Source organism: Notechis scutatus, chromosome 1 (genome assembly GCF_049901735.1).
Source record: "Notechis scutatus isolate UNSWTSFEM ecotype Mainland chromosome 1, rNotScu1.2, whole genome shotgun sequence".
Taxonomy (NCBI): Eukaryota; Metazoa; Chordata; class Lepidosauria; order Squamata; family Elapidae; genus Notechis; species Notechis scutatus.
Window position 1 is genome coordinate 256,103,838 of NC_142009.1, and position 19,163 is coordinate 256,123,000.

A 19,163-nucleotide genomic window follows, 5' to 3' on the forward strand; every position below is an offset into this window, starting at 1 on the left:
AGTTTTGTGGTTCCCAGAGGTCCTACCAACATATAATCAAGTCACATTTTCATATGAATTGTTAATCGTAAGGAACATCACAATGTTTCAAGTTACAGCAGAGGCAACTCATACATCAAGTACCACTTTCATGATGCCTCTTAGTCTCTTACAGCATGTGGATTTGAATTAAATGACTGAATTTGAACAAACAAGGGAAAATCTGTATTTGAGCGATACACTCTCAGATCTGAGTTTAGTTCAGAGTTTAGCTCCTGAAGTTGAGAACATTGTCTAAGTAAAATCTCTATTAAATATCACAAGAAACCAGAACACTCTAAATCAATTAGCAAAATTCTTTTGTGAGAGGTTCAGGGATCTCCAGTGAGCAGTATAAATAAATTGAGTGTTTCATCTCTTTCACTGGAAACCCAGGGAAGTGCCTTGGCATGAAAAATCATTTACCAAATAAGACTGGTGTGCCTTTTGTGACTGACTGGTTAAATATAACTGGCCTTGAGGAGTCATCAACACTAGGTAGCAGGTTTTACTATTAAAAATCAAGATGTTTACCCCAATTATGCAGTTGTAGCCTTCTTTTACCACTTTCTCTCTATGCAGGGAAATCAACCTGCATTGAAGTATCTTGTGTGAAATATCATACCTCAGGTTTGATTGCTTCTAATTGCAAAAGTGTCTGTGGTCAAATTTGTTTCTAAAAACATAATGGTATCTAGAGAAAAGTGATATATCTATAAAATATTTTGTTGACCGGAGGCCATGGGGAACAGCCCCATTTTTGTAACCAGATCGTTATTTTGCTATTTTGTAAGGAAGAGAACTATTTTGTTGAACTTCCTGCCAAGTACTCTTAGGTCCTTGACACAAAACAAAAAGAAAAACAGATTGGCTATCCTTGCAGGAGGAAGGCATTTGTTACAAAAACCCTGGTGGTACAATGGTTAAAATGCAGTATTGCAGACAAACGCTACCCACAGCCTGGAGTTCGATCCTGCTGGGGCTCAGGGTTGACTTAACCTTCTATCTTTCCGAAGTTGATAAAATGAAAACCCAGATTGTTGGGGGGTGATATGCAAATAATGCTTACACTGTGAACTGCCTGGACAGTGTTATAAAGCCCTATAGGGCAGTGTACAAGTCCAAATGCTACTGCTATTAAAAGGATCAAGCTATTCAGATAATTCATTGTTTATTAATTTCAATCAAAGTTTTATGCAGAAGCAAAGTTCTTACAATCATAAAAATACTGCATGCCATATCTGTAAGGGACATTTTAAAAAAAGAAGTGTAAACATTGGCAATTCTTATTGACTATTCCTGAAATAATTTTGCCTTATTTTATTCCTTGATCCAATAAACTATTTATCATAAAGATAAAAATAAAGGTTTCCCTGTTCAGTTGTGTCCGACTCCATGGAGTGGTGCTCATCTCTGTTTCTTAATCAAGGGAGCCAGCATTGTCAGAATGCATTTCCATGGTCCTGTGGCCAGCATGAATATATCCTGAGGCACATGGAATATTGTTATCTTCCCACCAAAGTGGTATATATTTATCTATTTGCATTTGCATGCTTTTGAATTGCTAGGTGAGCAGGAGCTAGGGCAAGTAATAGGATCTCACCCCATCACACAGCACCTAGGCTGTCAAACCTAGGCTGTCAGCTTTCCAACTGAAAAGCTCAATGTCTTTAACCACTGTACCACCATGCGTCTATCATAGAAGAAGAAAAAAGTCATTGCAAGTTCTAGCTGAGTCACTTGGACCAGAGACTATATAATATCTGACAGGGCAGATATTATTTGAATTACACTCAGTATGTCCAAATCATATCAAGATAAAATTAAGTTGACTGCAGTAGCCATTTGTTACTTCAGAAATGTGTGTGGTAAAACAAGAAGAGAGAGAATCAAGAATAAATACTGTAGATGCTGAATGAATACAGATTGAATATAAAAGTGAATGATCAGTGTAAAAGCATATTGAAATGGTCTAGTCATATACAGAGAATAAATAAAAATGATATTTAAAGTAAACATAAAAGAAGAGTGTATGGGTGGAGAAAACTGAAAAGTATGGTTTATATTGATGATTTCTCAAAAAAAAAAAACAAGTTTCAATAACAATGTAAGAAGTATCCTGTGCACATGGTGGATGCAAGGATGATTTGCAATAATGCAAAAGTATGGTGAATAAAATAGGTTTAAGATAACTTATTCTCTAGCTTTAATTTCTTTAATCCACTGTATTTTTGCACTTTGCATAATGTTTCTACTCCAGAACAGAAAGTTCAAATCAAAAGTGAAATCTATAGTCATTGTATTAATAGTCAATGAACAAAACTACCTTGAGCAGCTCTGCCTGCAGAAGTAGATTTAGATTGAGCTTCCAGGCTATAGCTATTAGTATTTTCATGCTCATGTCAAATTCAAATTGTGGTGATTTTAATTTTTTGTAAACTCAGCTTTTTAAAATATTAGTTCCATTTATAGACCATGAATATATATTCCAAACAGCAACTCATATTTCAAAACATTCAGATTCCTACAAAATATATAGAATTGTATAGAGTGTGATTTTTCAGATCTTCTAATTAATGATGGCATACAAGCCCTACTATTTTGCACTTTCCTAAAAGAAGTTGTAATTTACTTCCAGCACAGTATAACTCACAATTTATTTAATTATGCATGCCATTTAACAAATGTAAGTAGGAAATATCACTATCAGCACGTTATGGTGAGATGTGAAAATTAGTTGCAATTTATTTATGGTGAAAATCATGCATATTCAATTATATGTTTCATGCATGAAGTTAATACACGAAATGAATAGTCATACTGAAAACATTAAAAAGTATTTGAGCAATTATTTCCCCAAGTTAGTGTGTTATTTATGATGTACTCTACAAGAGCTATCTCTCAGAAATTATTGAACATCAAGTTCTTCACAAGTTGACCGTGGTGAGTTGTCCTGCAGTGAGTTGGTCATGGTAAGTTGGCCATGGCAAGTTGGCTGTGGCAAATTGTCCCATTCCACTGAAAACATGAGTTGTATATTTGAGCAAATGCAGGTATGTTTCTATTATCTACCAAACTATCATGACATGGTATTTTATACTATATCTTATTCAGTTGTGGCCTGAATTAATTTCATGCATTCTTATAGAATATCTGTTGCAGGATCCATGCTAGAACTTTTCATTTCTAAGGCACCATTGTGTTGGATCCTTTTTAAGTACAGTTCTTGTCTGGGAACATATATTAATGAATGCATAATAGTATTTATATATTTATATATATGTATTTATAATTACCACATATAACAATACATAATATTTTAATTGTCAGAGAACCAGTTCCAACAAATGCCAACTATATACTGAAATTGTGAAAGGGGGAAAAAGTCTGTTTATTTAAATGTACATGGGTTGGACATGTGCATGGGCATCCGTGTATTGTGTACAAATAAAGACTGACATATGTGGTGACTTTGTGCTTCCATACCAAAGCTGCAGAATGGAGATTATTTTGCAAAGACATTTTTTTTTAAAAAAGTAGACTTCAATAAGAACAATGTATTCCCCCCCCCACCCCCCATTGCCACTTTATGCTGAGGTTTTTCCCTTAAAAAAATCCAGTAACTGCAGGCATATTTGCGTATGTATATGAATGATACATCATAATGTTTTTCACAGATATATAAATATGTTGGTACACAGTGAAAAATAGCCTTAAAGGACATTAGCTTTCTGCTCATGGAACATAGTTCTCCTGCTCTAGTCAGAGAAGTTAGGAAAGAGAGATTTGCTACGATATTATGTGCATTTCAATCACCAACAAAGCTGCTGGAAAAGGAATAGAACAAAATAGACTACAACTTCAAAATGGTTTGAGAGATATATCCAGTGCATAACAATAAACCAGAGATTACAGTAAAAGAGAGAAAAAAAATACTGGTATAGATTGGCCCAACGTTAAAATATCATACTTTGCTGTCTCTCAAGCTCTTTGTAAAGATTTTGAAACATGTTTCAGTTGATACTAGACTACTGAAAAAGAATTCATTGGTGTATATCCATTACTATGCAAATGCTGACATTTATTTATTTTGGTTCTATTTAAAAATAGAATGAAGTGGTATTTTCCTTTAATAATTATTAATAGTGGCATTTAAAAAATAGTTGTCACACAGAGTAATAAAAAGGTTCTACAACTGTTATTCTTGCAATTCCATGATATGAACCCAATGTCACTGAGAAACTCTGCAGTTGAGTAGAGACATAAAGCCAAACTCATTAATCATTATACCACAGGGGTTATTTTTAATAAATGTATGCTTTACACATGCTACATTTACTCTGAACTACGCTCCACTGAGAAATGCAGTCAAATAGTTGAGGATTAGAACCAGAGGTGATATTTAGCAGGTTCTGACCAGTTCTGGAGAACCGGTAACGAAAATTTTGAGTAGTTCAGAGAACCTGCAAAACCCACCTTTGATTGGAGATTTTACAGTATCCTTCCCCTGCCACCCCCAAGCCATGCCCACAGAACCGGTAGTAAAAAAATTTCAATCCCATCACTGATCAGAACATTAAAAAACCCATAATATCTTATAGACTTTTTTCAAGTCTATACTTCCCCTCCTCCATTCTGAGTATAAGCAAGCCAGATACCCAAGAAAGAACTTTTTAAGTCATTGTTCCCAGACTTGGAATTTTCCAAAATTCAGCACACACCAAGTTTGAAACAAAACTATGGAGGCAGGAAGATCTGTACTCAGGAGTTTATTTAGATGCCACAAGTTTAAATCACTCCCGTTTACATCCCAAAGCACGTTTTCATTTCCTCCAGTTGAATTATCAGTGGCTTTACAATATGATTTACAAAATGCTTTAATGGCATGGTTTACAAATGTCCTTTGAGGATTTTAAAAACACAGTTTATAATACCATTGTTAAACAATGCAAATATAATCAATACATAGTGTATGTCAAGAGGGAAGAAAGTTTAAAAATGAAAAGCAAAGATGGAGTCCTACATACATTGGGCTGCCTTTGTTTTTCCTTTTTTTTTTCAGTGATGGGGAATTATTTGTACATTTACATTCATTTTATGCATAAAGGGAATTCACTTCATTGTATTCATTGAAGTAAACAATGCACTGAATAATTCTACTGTGTGCATCAAAGCTACTGGATCAGGGGACATTTTATGTTGCATTGCAGTGTTATTCACTTATATTTGGGTAAATGTTGAAGCCCAGGGTAGAATAAACAGTGTGTACATAGCCCTAGACTTTTAATAATATTAAATAATATAACTTTAGCTTTAAGATTCTTAAAACCTATTTTGAGCCAGATGCTCAAAATAGGTTTTGATCCTTTCTTCCTTATCAGTATCCAAATGAAAGCATCCTCAGTGAAGATTAAAAAAGTAATGATAGCACCCAAAGATTGTGCAAAGTTCCAACTGGAAAAAAAATAATGGAACTTTTTGTACATGATAACTGGAGTGAGAGTGTTGTATAGAGAAATATAGAAAGACAAATCATAAGCACAGTTATGGTTAGGAGTAATGGTAGTTGATTTTGATGGAACTTGTTGAGATGGCGAAGTGAGTACTTTGATCAAAGAAAAGACAATATCTAAGTTTTATTACTGATGGGAAACTATTCTTTGCATGAAAGAGAAGAAATAAATGTATGAACTATGTTTTTGATGATTAGAGAGATTCAATTATAGAAAGAAGAGAGTTGTAATTATAGAGTGTAAAGTACATTTAAATACAAGTTATTGTACTTATAACTGCTGTAAGGAAAATTGGAAGTTACTTCTTTCTTATCTATTTTTCTTTTTTTCCTTTTTTTTTTGTATTTTTAGCTTTTGCTTTCATTTCTTTCTTTTACTTTTCTTTTTCTTGATATTAGTTATATTTATTTTAAATTATCTTTTAAAAACAAAAATGATACAAAAAAAAAAGATTGTGCGAACTCCCATCTCATCTTTATCCATATGTATGACACGTTAAAAGGTGGGTGGGACTTCAATTGCACAGGTGTGGCGGCCATCTTCATTTTTTCAAGCTCCTTCCCTCTCTCCCATCCCAGCAGACCACCCTGTCAGAGTGATCACTCTTTCACGGATGGTTTTTTTTTAGGACTCAGGTTTTTATTTCTTGGTTGCAAATATTATGCACTTCTGTGCAGGATCTAGTTCTGAATAGTCCCCCAAGCTTTATCAAAGATATTAAAATGCTTTGAAAACCCAGTGACTCAAGACAGGGACAATAGTGCCAGCAAGCCACCTTCCTTCTCCTTTATAGGAATGTCAGGATGCAACAGCTGAATTTTCCCAAAAGGAAGAGAGGTATGAATTTAATATGTGTGTTGAAAACAAGGAAAATTAGATAAAAGGAAAGATACTTACAGATGTTATGTCTTGCCTGGTTTTTTTGCCTTGCCCAATATGCAGCTGAAACCTAGGATTTGTCTGCTTCAGCCACAACTGTAGATGTATGTGAAAGAGACATGTTTGCATGTGTGAATGTGTGTCAGAAAGGCCAGACCCCACATTCCTCAAAAAGGTCATGATGAGGACAAAAAATTAAATTCGCATGAATTGAATTAGTAACTACCGAATAAAATTAATTGCCTGAAAAATAAGGCACTGATTTGTAAAATTAATTGCTTCCCCTATTTGCATATACAAACTATTCTCTTTTATACATGGATACTGACACCAGATACAGTTAACACACCATAGTCTTTTCTCTTTCCAGGGAAAAAAACCATGAAAAACCAAACCAAATGAACAGAATGAAGAAGGGGTAGGTCCAACTGGAAAGGGAAGGAAAAAATGAAGCCCCTCCCATATGTGTGTGTTGAGGGAGGAAAACAATTCCTACCAGGTATGAATGCTTAATATTTTAAAACATTCTTCTGTCTTTATGAAATCCTACATATTCTAACTGTTCAAGGGAGGCAAGGAAAAAGCATCCTCTGAGGCGGCTTCACGTATTGTGACAGAGTGCCAGTCTCTGCCTTTGCATCTTGAACCTGAGGTTCTAGAAAAATAAGGGGAAAAGAAGACGCTGCATCTGTTCCCTCAATGAGTCAGAAGAAGGAAGCTTTCAAACCTTTTCCAGACTCTGTTCCAGCCACTTATTTATAGTAAATGCCTCCATCTCTTGCCTGCCCGCTCACTTTCAACAGTGGCAGCATCCTTGTGCTAATGTAAGGTAGCCTTCCATTAAAGAGAGTGGAGGGGGGGGATCTTTGTCTTCCTTTCACTTATATCCAGTGATGTTTTTAGATGTGCCATATTGCATCATTTATAGATTTCAGCATTGCTTGTGGCTGTGCATCTGAATGATGCATGAATGTAGGAGATTTCACTTTCCAGTTCCCATTCAGTCATACATTGTACAGTATATGCTATGCGGAAGGAGAATTGTATATGGAAACCAGTTGGATATCAGTTCTAGGCTGAGACAGGACTTGCATTAGTAATATCAAAGCCTTAGCCTAGCAAAATCACACCAGTTACCTATCCTTCAAGCTTAACCTTTACGCACAGTTCAAATGTTTAATTACAATTTCGGCCCAAGCTTATGATTTTTAAATAGCATTTTGCAGACAACTAACTTAATACATTTCATTTGGGTGAGTGTCAGAAGAGGGATAATAGAGCCAAGGGGGCAATGTATTACATTGAAAGAAAATTGGAACTGGGAGGCTACTATTCTGCCTAATATGATCTAGTGAAATTATTGTTAACTTCAGTGACATTTACATATTTCTTACAACTTGTAACATGGAACAGATGAAGAATTTGTTCATTACATCGTTTGCGATGGAGAATGGTAGATGTTATTACACCTAAGCAACTATTGAGGAAAGAGATTATAAACTCAAGTACATTGGTGTGAACAATATGAAAAAAAAATCACTTTTCACATGGAATCTTGTAATGTAAAGCCCTTTGACTGCTTTATTGAATGCTACACAACCCTGTATGAATTCCACCTACATTCAATATTTATTGTTTGATTTGTAAACTACAACAGTTTGCTAAAGTTAATGTGGTCTGGTGTTCTGATTAAGGAGTGCTGCAGATGAAAACAATATAATTCTCCATTTTTTCATCCACTCTGGGATTTTGCTGCTAGTTCATTTGTCTGCAAAAGAAAGTGCTTTTTGCCACTTCATTAAACTTGTGACATTATTCTTTCTTATTTATTTATTTTTCATAAAGATAGGCTGGGATTCAATTATTTTCAGCCTGTACAAGTCAAAAGTACCTTGGAATGTTTTACAATGTTTGACAGCTATGAAATATAAGTACTATGCAATTTGACTGTACATACATACATATTTTCATAAATACATCTGACAGGGACCTCCAAACTAAATAGCCAACAATATGAGACAAAACCACAGGCAGCCTTATTTTGTAGAACTTTGATCTAAACCTAAAATAAACAGGAAATTCCATTGTGATCTTTCTACAAAATAAATAAAACAGGAAATTCCATTGTGATCTTTCTACAAAATTAAACAAATCAATACACTGCATTTTACTGATGGAATAATTTTAATGCATTTGCAAATGATTTGACAAAAAAGGGTGTAATTTACAACACTCAAAACTTTTAACAACCATTGATTTATATGCATTTTACTGTAAAAGTAGAGAGAAACCTAGCAAGTGTAGTGATAGGTCCCAAATGCAACTCCCAAATATCTTCCTCAGAGACTTAGATCATTGTCTGTTGTACAAAACTTCCACCTCTTACTTATACTGCATTTGTTTGGAAAGTGGAAAATTGCATCAGTTTTCCGCACAAAAAGGATTGTCCCAATTTTATACTTCAGTTATTGCGAAGACATTCTAAATCCACCGAACAACAGACATTTCCATTCTGTGTAGAATGGGAAGGAAAAGGTAAAAAGAAGGAATTAATACAAGTAATACAAGTGAAGAAAATAAATCTTCTCACAGGGATACTAACAACCTGAATCTTTAACATGAACATTTGTAAACCTATTTCTAATGTAAGAGAGATCAAACAAGCATTTTAACTTTGCTGTTAAGATTTTTGTTTCCTTCATTCATGAAGCGAGAATGTTGTGAATTTGTCCTTTCTCTACACATATCAGAAATCATGTGAACAAATCCTCTTACACAAAGAACATTGCTAAGGATATACTTACGTGAGTTATTTCTGCAAGAAAAAAAAAGAATGGGGCATATAATATGATGTTAATCTGGAAAAGATATACAAAAGAGGAACCAAAGTATCTATGGATTACCTCATCTTCTGAATGAGGAATGGTTACAGCATTTGGTACTCTGATTTAGATAAATGGAAATAAGGGGAACTGGCAAAATACTTTAGAAGTATACGTGGCATGATGCAAGAAGTTACCCAAATGTTCTTTAATAGAGTGATGGTAGAATATAGCTAAATATTTTTAAAAAATTAGAACAGATAAAAGGAAGTCCTTCATCGCATAACATTCAATTAACATCTGGAATTTGTTATCCCCTGATATAATGAAAGCAACTCACTTAGCTTGGTTTAAAAGGAAATCAGACATATGAAGGATAAGCATTATGCTATAAAAAGGAAATGCAATTTTATTCTGTTTCTGCATGTCTTCCCATAGGGATAGCTTCCGATTAATTTAGTACAGTTCTTGTGTTCTTATTTCCATGGCAAACTGCCAACAATAAAGGTGATATACTGTTCCAGTTAACATACTGTCAGGATGGATGCATTATTTTTATGCTCAAGAAGTCAGATAGAATGTAGTTTATCTTAAAGAATTACACATGAATAATTTTTCAGAAACATTCTTTCTTCTATGACGCTCTATTGAAATTAGTTTAGCTTCCTGGATTCATTCCACTAAACTTGGGGTGGACAACTTCCACATCCAAGCCTTACAACCTTTTAAAGGACTACAAGTTGTCTACTGATCAGTGATATTATTAAAAAGTGTGTAGGGATTTTTTAGTCTTTGTTTTTGCAGGGTTTTTCCTCCACTGTGGAAAAAGAAAATAGAGCTGAGTCTAGTCTTGTGGATTAATAATGAACAAGGGCACAGTCCTTGGATAAAGAATGAGTGGCATCTGTCACCTAATTCTGAATAAAACTAGATTTTGTGGTGGACATTTCTATTATTGCTAGGATTTTGAAACCCCTCAATGTCAACAGAATGGAGTACAATGACGGAGAAGTAAGACATCAAGTATTTACTCAATAATGTTTTCACTGTTTCTTTTGTTTATTTTTTTTCCTATTAGGTGATTTATTTTTAAATAAATTGAAATATTGGCAACCAGCTCAGTAAATTAAGAAGGTCTTTAAAATCCATTTTTATTTTGTTTAAAAAAACTCAATGCATTCTGCTTTTTATAATTAATTCTTTATCAATGACATACCGAGTGCTAATTGTACAATTTTTCCCGTTTCTCTGTCCGCTTACTGATATTAATGTCTTAATGACTGTTTATTTTTAATGGTTAATTTTAAAAATTGGAGGGAAAAATTAAAAAAAAAAACCATCTCCTCATTAATTTGGAAATATCACTTGAAAGCCAGATCTTCCCTGACCTTTGTTCTTCATGATTCACTACTTGTGGAGAAAAAAAAAGAGAGGATTCTTCCACTTAGTATTTGCCAATTTAACATAAATATATGGCATTCACCACTGGAATTCATTAAAAAGTAGGTGTATGTGCAAACATAGATATATAGTATATATAACTGAAATGTATACCTGTCATAAATGTCACTATCCTGTATGCATATCTAAAAACTCTGCAAGGTGTAAAGAATGCTAATTGAAAGTTATAAAGAGCAGTTGAATAGTTCTGATTCAGCCTCCCAGGATAATAATCACATAATATTTTTTGCATAATTTCACAATGGTATACTCATTGTACTGCTGTTTGAAATTAAACAGCAAAGTTCTTTTAAAACAAACCCCCAGTCTGCATATACATTCTGTGCTTCACCACATTTTACCACTATATAAATACCTTGCATTTGCAGGTTGTACAAGGTGATCCAAGCATTGTCCATACTGAACCACTTAGCCGTGTTATTCCATAGTCATCTAGACAGGTTTTTTGGATGTCATATATACCATTATCAGCCAAACAAGGGTCACTGACACAATGAGGGCAACATTCTCCTTCTGACATTGTTGTGTAATCACAGTTCAGGGCTGGACATGCCAGTGGCCAACAATCCACTTCACCTTCCTACGAAAAGCAAAAGAGATCCATCAACACACAAATTGGCAGTCATGAAAGGCAGAAAACATAAAAAAAACAATTTTTCTGCAATCAAAATATTAATATTATAATTGAATAATTATCAACAATTTATTTACACTGCAGTCTTGACCCAACAATTGTATTAAACCAGAGCAGAATTGGATAGTTTTGAATCCAATAGATACAACAAGATATGCAATAATGAAGTGACACTTTGTTCACAGATCTTTGATCAAAATATAATTTGTCTAAATGTGATAAGATTTCCCATGCAACTCTAACTCAGTTATGTCTATACAGTATATTAAAAATGTGCCTTAAAATCTGCTGAATGTTAATAATTAACAAGGTTATTTTGTGTATAATAAATGTGTGTGTGTGTGTGCATGCATGTGTGTGTGTGTGTGTGTGTGTGTGTACACACACACACACACACACACACATACACACACATACATATCCTATTATATAATTTGGCAATCCAAATGATATAGTGTAGAATCTTCCAAAAACCTAAAAGTGGTATTAGATTGTATGAATGGAAGTTTTGTGGATACTCTGTTTTCTCATTTGTGAGGAACAAACATTTCCCTTCCTCTATTATGGTATATAAAGGTTGTCAGATTATCAGCAAATTCTTCCAATAATCTTGGATGCAGTTAATCTGATTCTTAAATTTTAAATTAATCCAAAGTCAACAAATATTCTTCGGCTGTGTTTTATCAGGCTCAGAGTTCAATCCTGACTCTTAGTCCCACCTTTTATACTTGCCTGGTAGAACATATACCTTCTTTTTGGAGGTGACAAAATTTAAAATCATATTGGAATATGGTTTTTTCCTTTATTTTTTTTTAATCAATCTATTTCTCTAATGATATTCTAACATTCACTATTTTAGTTTTAGAATCACAGAAATTTGAAGTTTCAGTCACCTTCTCTGCAGCTTATTCTATATATTGTGTAAAGAGAAAACGTTTGTTCAGACATTCAAGATCCAAGACTGCAGAGAAATTTATCTCTTTCCTCTTAGAGATATCACAGTTTGTAATAAATTTACTAGCTTATGCAAAATACTAATTTGGAAATGAAAAAGAAAAAAGATGTACGTCACATCATCACATCTACTTATTTTAATAAAGCAAAATGCTACATGATCATTTATAAACACCAAGAAATAATTGCAAAGTATTATGAATTCATACTGAAACTGTCATCTAAGAATGTGTTAGTAAATAATTTACTGCACTGCTCTCCAGCAAGTACAAGAGATTTACTGTAGCCTTGTATAATTAAAAGCACAATGGAATCGAAGCAAGACAAGGTGTCTTAGCCTCTTGAGATGAAGATAAACTGGTTCAGCCTATTCTGGCTGAGTGGAGGGAAAATGATGCCACCACACACAAGAAAGTCCAAATTTGTTCAATTAGTTGGATTTAGTGTATGATCTCTTCCAACTGTACAATTCTAAGATTTTAGGATAAGGAATATTATCATTTCTTTTAAAAAGCAGCAATTACATTATAACAGATTAATATTTATTTTGTAGTCAGTGTTTTACTCAAACTTGGAAGTTTCCAAACAATTTTGAAAAAGTGCACCATCAAATGTCTTTACATAATAAGGAAATTTGCACATTATACTCCTGCTATTATAATCGTGATTAATAATTTCTTATTATAATAAGAAATATTCTGCTGAGGTATGTGAGGAATTTGTTTCATTTGGAGTCCCAATATGTGCAATTCTGGTTCCTATTATAACAGACAAAATATTACATCAATTATATTTTTCATTTAAGTCATTTGCAGAATGCTGTATCATTTTGGAAAAGCATTATCCTGACTCTGTCGACCTAGTATGGAAAGCTTTTGTTGCTCCTTAGGATCCTTTAAGAGTACTGAGTAGTTATTTTAAACAAGGCAAGAGCCAAGAACAAAGAAACTGGAATAAGACTCTGATTGTATTAAATATCTGCAATTGTCCTACTATGATTGGGATAAAAATTGTGTGACATTCAAATAAGAAATATTCTGCTGAGGTTTGTTACCACTTGGTTTAGCATTATATCAGATGGAAATCTGATTGTTCAGAATATTATTGAAGGTCCTTTTTTTCTGTTGAGAGACTGATTAAATCTGCAATCCTTATATTCATTTGCCTAAAGGTATGCTCCATTGAACTCAATAAATAATTACTTTAAGCTGGTATATGTATGATTGTACTGCAATAGATTTAATTTTGACTAAGACATGCCCTTTCTTATTAAGTTTCGCAGCAACAGTTATCTGAATAGGCTAGATGTTAGAAAAACTACATAGCAATGTTGTGTCAAAAAAGAACAGGTTTGTTCATAATGAACATTCTGAACTCTAGAAAACAGTTTATCGTTACAAACTCTAAGGCTCTTTAAACTTTTACTTAAACTTTTACCAGACAGCGGCATTGTTGACAACTGTACGTCCAATTGTCACCACTTCGGTACAGCTTATGCCCATTCTGATCTAAACATTGACTGGTCACTCTGGTATCACATTCTGGGCAACAGAAGAAGTCAACGCTGAGATTTTCACAATCACAAGCTGTCCTTCGACAGAAAATCTTGCCATTCTGTTAAGAAAACGAAGAAGCAATAAAAGCAAATGCCACTAAATAAAAGGTTATAAATTAATATACTCATCGCAATGAGTTTGACAATGAGTTAGCAAGTCATATTTAGATGTTGCATTTATACTGCCATTTATTTAATGTGCAACTTACTGAGACCCTTAATTAACACATCCATTAATGAAGTATTTGTTTTGGACATGTGAAAGGGCAACAGTACTTAGCTCAAGAAATAACACAACACAATCAAACTGAAGTTCAGTATCTATCATGAAAAGGAAATAGATGAAATATTTTGCCCTCTAGATGTGCTGACTTCAATCATCCATGTTTCTAGCTTTCTTCAAAACTGAAACAGAATGTACCCATTCTGATTATCCTGCAAGTTGCAATTATGCTGTTGTTTTGTGGTTGGTGATTGGATTGCTTCTTTCAGATTAGCTACGTCGGTAAGCTGGACGTGGAGAGTTGAGAGCAAAGGGTAAGGAAGTATTTAAACATATGTCCAAAGAAAAGAAAACTAAATACTTATCAGACTTTGTAGAGATTCTTAGTTGTTCAGGTTATGGTTGTTCTAAAGGTGCTTTTTCAGGAGGCAACTGGACTTTCTTGTTGTCAGACTTTTCGCTATGCAACTGGGATGAACACGCTTTAAATGGTGTGGGAGTATGAATGGATTTCCAGAAAAATTGCAGACTATAGCACTACTGAGGCAACCTTGATGACACAGATAAACCTCCAGGTGGCCTCAATGATCCTCTAAAAGTATGCAAATGACCAGCTGTCTGCAAGGAATATAAATCCTTCCATTCCCCACCATCCAGTCAGAGCTGAATAAGTTTCTTGGATGAGAAGTGAAACAACTTCAAAGAAAAAAACAAGAAAGTCCAGTTGCCTAGAACTTGGCAGACTCATTTATTTTTCATATATATACAACAATGTGAAATCACCTCTTCCAGTTTTTTAGCTGGGGTTTACTCTCAGACCTGTGGACTATATGTGTACTGTGCATTCCAGAGCTTTTTTTTTTTTTTTAGCTAGCAACTGCACTTATGTGCAAGCAAAAATATCATCAAAGAACACTACTGTTATCAATAGTAACCCTCCCATCAAAAACAATCTATTATATGGTGTTGCTCGGTCTTGCTATGTAGATGGAATGATGGTGCCTATAGAAAAACTGATCAGAATTTTAAAACATTAGAAAAAGTGTTATAGGAATGTAAGGAAGTGAATCCGCACTTGCTTAGCTGGTTTTTTTTAATCTCCAAGTTGGAAGAGGTTCTACTTGAAAGGAATATTAATGAGATGTTGTCTTGTTAATGTTTTGGCTGAGCAACTGATTTCAAAACTAAATTATTCTAAACTGGTAAGAAATGAGCATTGATCCCATTGTATCTTAAATATAACTGATTGATTAATTTTCAATAATTAATTTTTTTTAATAAATTATCTGCCCTGCCATGTGATCTACTTTTGTGGCACTGAGGTAAAAAGACTACCTGTATTTGTATTGCATGGATACCTATAATTGCATTCACAGCTGCATTTGTAGCTTCCAGGTGGCTATTTGGGGCAATGCCACTGCATCAAAATTAAAGATGGTAGATGCCTGGCAGGTCATTTAACCTGCCATTGCCCAAGCCATTCAGTTTTGTTAGGGCTAAACCTAAGCCTGTTTCTCCCCATCCACAGCCTTACAGAATCCAGGCACTGGGACAGAACTTTCACCGCATCACCTATCTGGCCAAAAGTCAAGATATGGAACTGCATCAGTGATGGGATTAATTAATTTTTTTACTACTGGTTCTGTGGGCGTGGCTTGATGGGCATGGCAGGGGAAGATGCCTGCAAAATTTCATTCTCTCCCACCCCACTAACCTGCTTTCCAGCTCTGTTCTCTTGTGCAAGGCAACAAAAGAAGACCCGGCCGATCAGCTGGGACTCGGGAGGCAGAGACTAGATGGGGGCGGGGTCAGTCAGAAATGGTATTTGCCAGTTTTCTGAACTACTCAAAATTTCTGCTACCGGTGCTCCAGAATTGGTCAGAACCTGCTGAATACCACATCTGAACTGCATATCATTGACATATACAAGATATGTGACCCTGTGGTGACAAATGATCTCAGCCATAGCAGAGGGCTTGGACTAGATCTTTTCCCCTTTAGTAACAGTGACTGGAATTGGCCTAGAGTAGGGGTATCAAACTCAATTTCATTGAGGGCCGCATCAGGGCTGTGGTTGACCTCAGGGGAGGGCATGGGTGACTGGGTGGGTGTGGCTCACTAGGTGGCCGTGGCCAGCTTAATGCCATTCCCCAAACTGCTGGCATTTTCCTCTTCACATTGAGTAGACTCTGGTGATGTTCAAAAATATGAAAGAACTACTAGATGCAAGAGGTGAATCATTTTGCTCAGTGTTAAAAGCCATGGAAATGGCGATTGAAGAACATGAAGAAGAAACTTCAGAGAAGGAGTTGTCAGATCAAGAAGAAGCCATTTTAAATAGACAATCAATACAAAGAATACAAAAAAGAGGAGGGAAAAGAAGGGGGGGTTAAAAATAGGAGATTCCAAAAAGTAACTAAAAAGGGGAATACCTGTAAAAGTGGGAAAGACAGGAAGAAACAGCAGAAAAATAAAAGGGGGAAGGAAGATATAAAGAGGAGAGGGATATAAATCAGAGGGAGAAAAGGATTGGGAAAATAAAGGGAAGAAAGGTAATGAGGAACAGGAACAGGAAAGAAAGAAATATGGGAATTGTAAAATAAAGGAAAAATTGTTTATTTAGAATACATAGGGATAATGGTTAATGAATTAAGAAAGAGGATTCCGCATTGATATGAGGGATAATAAGAATGTATTTGCAATTACAAGTTATTTAGACAATAGGGGAATATAGACCATTGAGAGGGGGAAGGGCATTGATATTTCTTTCTTTTTTTTAAATAGATGAATGTATGTTCTTTTCTTATTGTTACAAGAAAGGTTAATGTTTATTATATACTGTATATATTGAAATAATTGAAATGAATTGCAAGGATGTTTTAAAATGAGATTAATATCAGTGACCAGGACTAGCTAAATGGATTAATTGCTTTTCTTTTTGCTGTTTTTCTTTTGGTATTATAAATAAAACCTTGTGGAAGTGAAAGGGGAAAATATATTGCGGAATCTGACTGAAAAGTACAATGCTATTTCTTTTTTAGGGAATTATTATTATAACTAATTAAAATAAATGTATATTGGTAATTAAGATGAGGGAAATAAGGTAATTCAAACCACTGAGGTGACACTCCCAAATTAGGAAAAGGGGAGGGGAAATCCATGTTTTATTTTGTGTGTAACAGCTTGTATAAATCTAGAATTTATGGAAAGAATATGCGATGGAATTGCAAACCTGACAGGTAAAAGAATTAAAAGTTAACAAGTATGAAGATATGGGAATTATTAGTGACTTAAATGAGAAAAGAGTATTATGGAAAAGGTCATGTTTAAAAGAAATGTTAATGTTTAAGAAATATTTGAAATAAATTGAAATTAACTGAGAAGATATTTAGAATGAAAGTAATATTAGTGAACAGGATTAATTTGTTTGTTCCTTTTCTTATGTAAAAGTTGGAAAATTAAGTTAAAAATGGATAAGATAGGAAGTTGAATGTAGAAAATGAATAGATAATTATTGTCATATTTGCATGTAAAAGTGGTGATCCAGAATTATGTTGTATACCGAAAAGAGCTTTTTTATTTCTCTTTGTTTTTGGAAAAATTAAATAAAACTTGTTTTTAAAAAATAGAAAGAGTGTAGCCTCTTCAGGATAGTATTATTTACAGAAATATTTTGAGATGGATAGTCACAGACTTCATGAACTGAGGAAAACTGGTTTGTGACTTGGGTGGTTTGAAAAATACGTTTGAATAAATAAATAAACAAACAATTACAGATCTAACATATTCCCTTTTGCAAATATATTGAAGAAGCTACAGATGATTTATTGAATTCTGGGTCAGTATGTTGTATGAACTCAGTCTATATATTTCATAAAAGTTATTTAAGGACACAACATGAATCCAGAAAATTTTAAATCCCATGGTTAAAAGACCCATGGCTTTCCAAATCACGGCAGGAATGTTTAGCAAACTTCATAGGAATTTACCTTGCAAGAGCAAACAGAACATCTGTCTTTCTTCAATGTCCATACTTGGCCATTTCTTTTCAGTCCCCCTTCATGAGGGCAATCACCTGTACAGGAAGGTCCAGATGGACAGAGGCAATCAAATCCCCCTGCCAAGTTTTTACAGGCTGAATCATTCCAACAAGTGTGAGTCTTTAAGGCACATTCATCAATATCTGCAGAAGAGAGAAACATTATACCTGTAAAATGTCCCTTCCCTCTGAAAGTTAAACAGTAATTGGGAATAGGTATTGTAAAATTAAAATTCATATCATTTGAAGGTATACCCTTTCACAAGCCATCTCATTAATGTGGAAGAAAATAGGTATTCCCCAAGTCAAATTGTAACAGAATGAAAAACAGTATTAATATAATAGAATTAATACTAATAAAAATCTAATGACATAGTATTCATGAATGCTTAAATATTGATGTGACTACCAAAGTAACTATTATTTGAGATCTAAAATAAATAAATAAATGAAGAGTAAAAACAAATTTCTTTTATTTAATTGATTCGTTATATTATATTCTCTCAAGCAGAAGAAGGAAGAAAAAAACATTGTCTTAACTCTGTGGTAATCATAATCATATTTTCATGTTAGAAGAAAGGAAAATAAAGAAATCAGGTATGGTTTGTGATTTTAAAAAATAATGAAGTGGTTTTCTTCAAGTTATTATTATATAGAGTGCACAAAGAGAAGGAATTGGGTAAATTCTTTTCTTTTAGTGTAAAAATTGTGATGCATTTTGGTTATTTTATTCTTTTACTCATTGGCATTCTTCTTTTGGGAGCTTCCTTTCTTCATTATTTCAAGGAATGCAAATTTATATATGTACACAAACCTCTATGGCTCCACTGTTCACACAACCACACGATTCATTTAAACAATGGATATATTTATCTCTGCTTGCTGAGATGTGTACTGAATTGTTCATGCAGAAAATAAAATAAAAAAATGTCAATTTTAAGGAAAAAATGTCTATTTTAAGGGCAAATGGAGCATATGTTCTAAGCTTACAAAATTCCACAGCTCAGATTATTTCTAATGCCTTCTCAGCTCTCCTATTCAAGTGATACAGGCAAAGTGGTGTAG

At 34.1% G+C, this 19,163-nt stretch overlaps 1 protein-coding gene across 2 annotated transcripts in view; it reads right to left on the reverse strand.

Moving 5' to 3' along the window:
* Positions 1-8,211: 8,211 nt before the first annotated feature.
* The window catches only part of NELL1 (neural EGFL like 1), a 594,259-nt gene continuing 583,307 nt past the window's right edge, over positions 8,212-19,163 (reverse strand). Inside the window, exons 17-20 of one of the 2 annotated variants that reach the window (XM_026664647.2) lie at positions 18,049-18,242; positions 13,719-13,895; positions 11,049-11,273; positions 8,212-8,922 (exon numbers count right to left, since the gene is read on the reverse strand). In XM_026664647.2, the coding sequence (XP_026520432.1) occupies positions 8,872-8,922; positions 11,049-11,273; positions 13,719-13,895; positions 18,049-18,242 (647 nt within the window). In that variant the 3' untranslated portion in view covers positions 8,212-8,871. The remainder of the gene's footprint in view (positions 8,923-11,048; positions 11,274-13,718; positions 13,896-18,048; positions 18,243-19,163) is intronic. The other variant, XM_087951106.1, reaches the window with a different exon arrangement.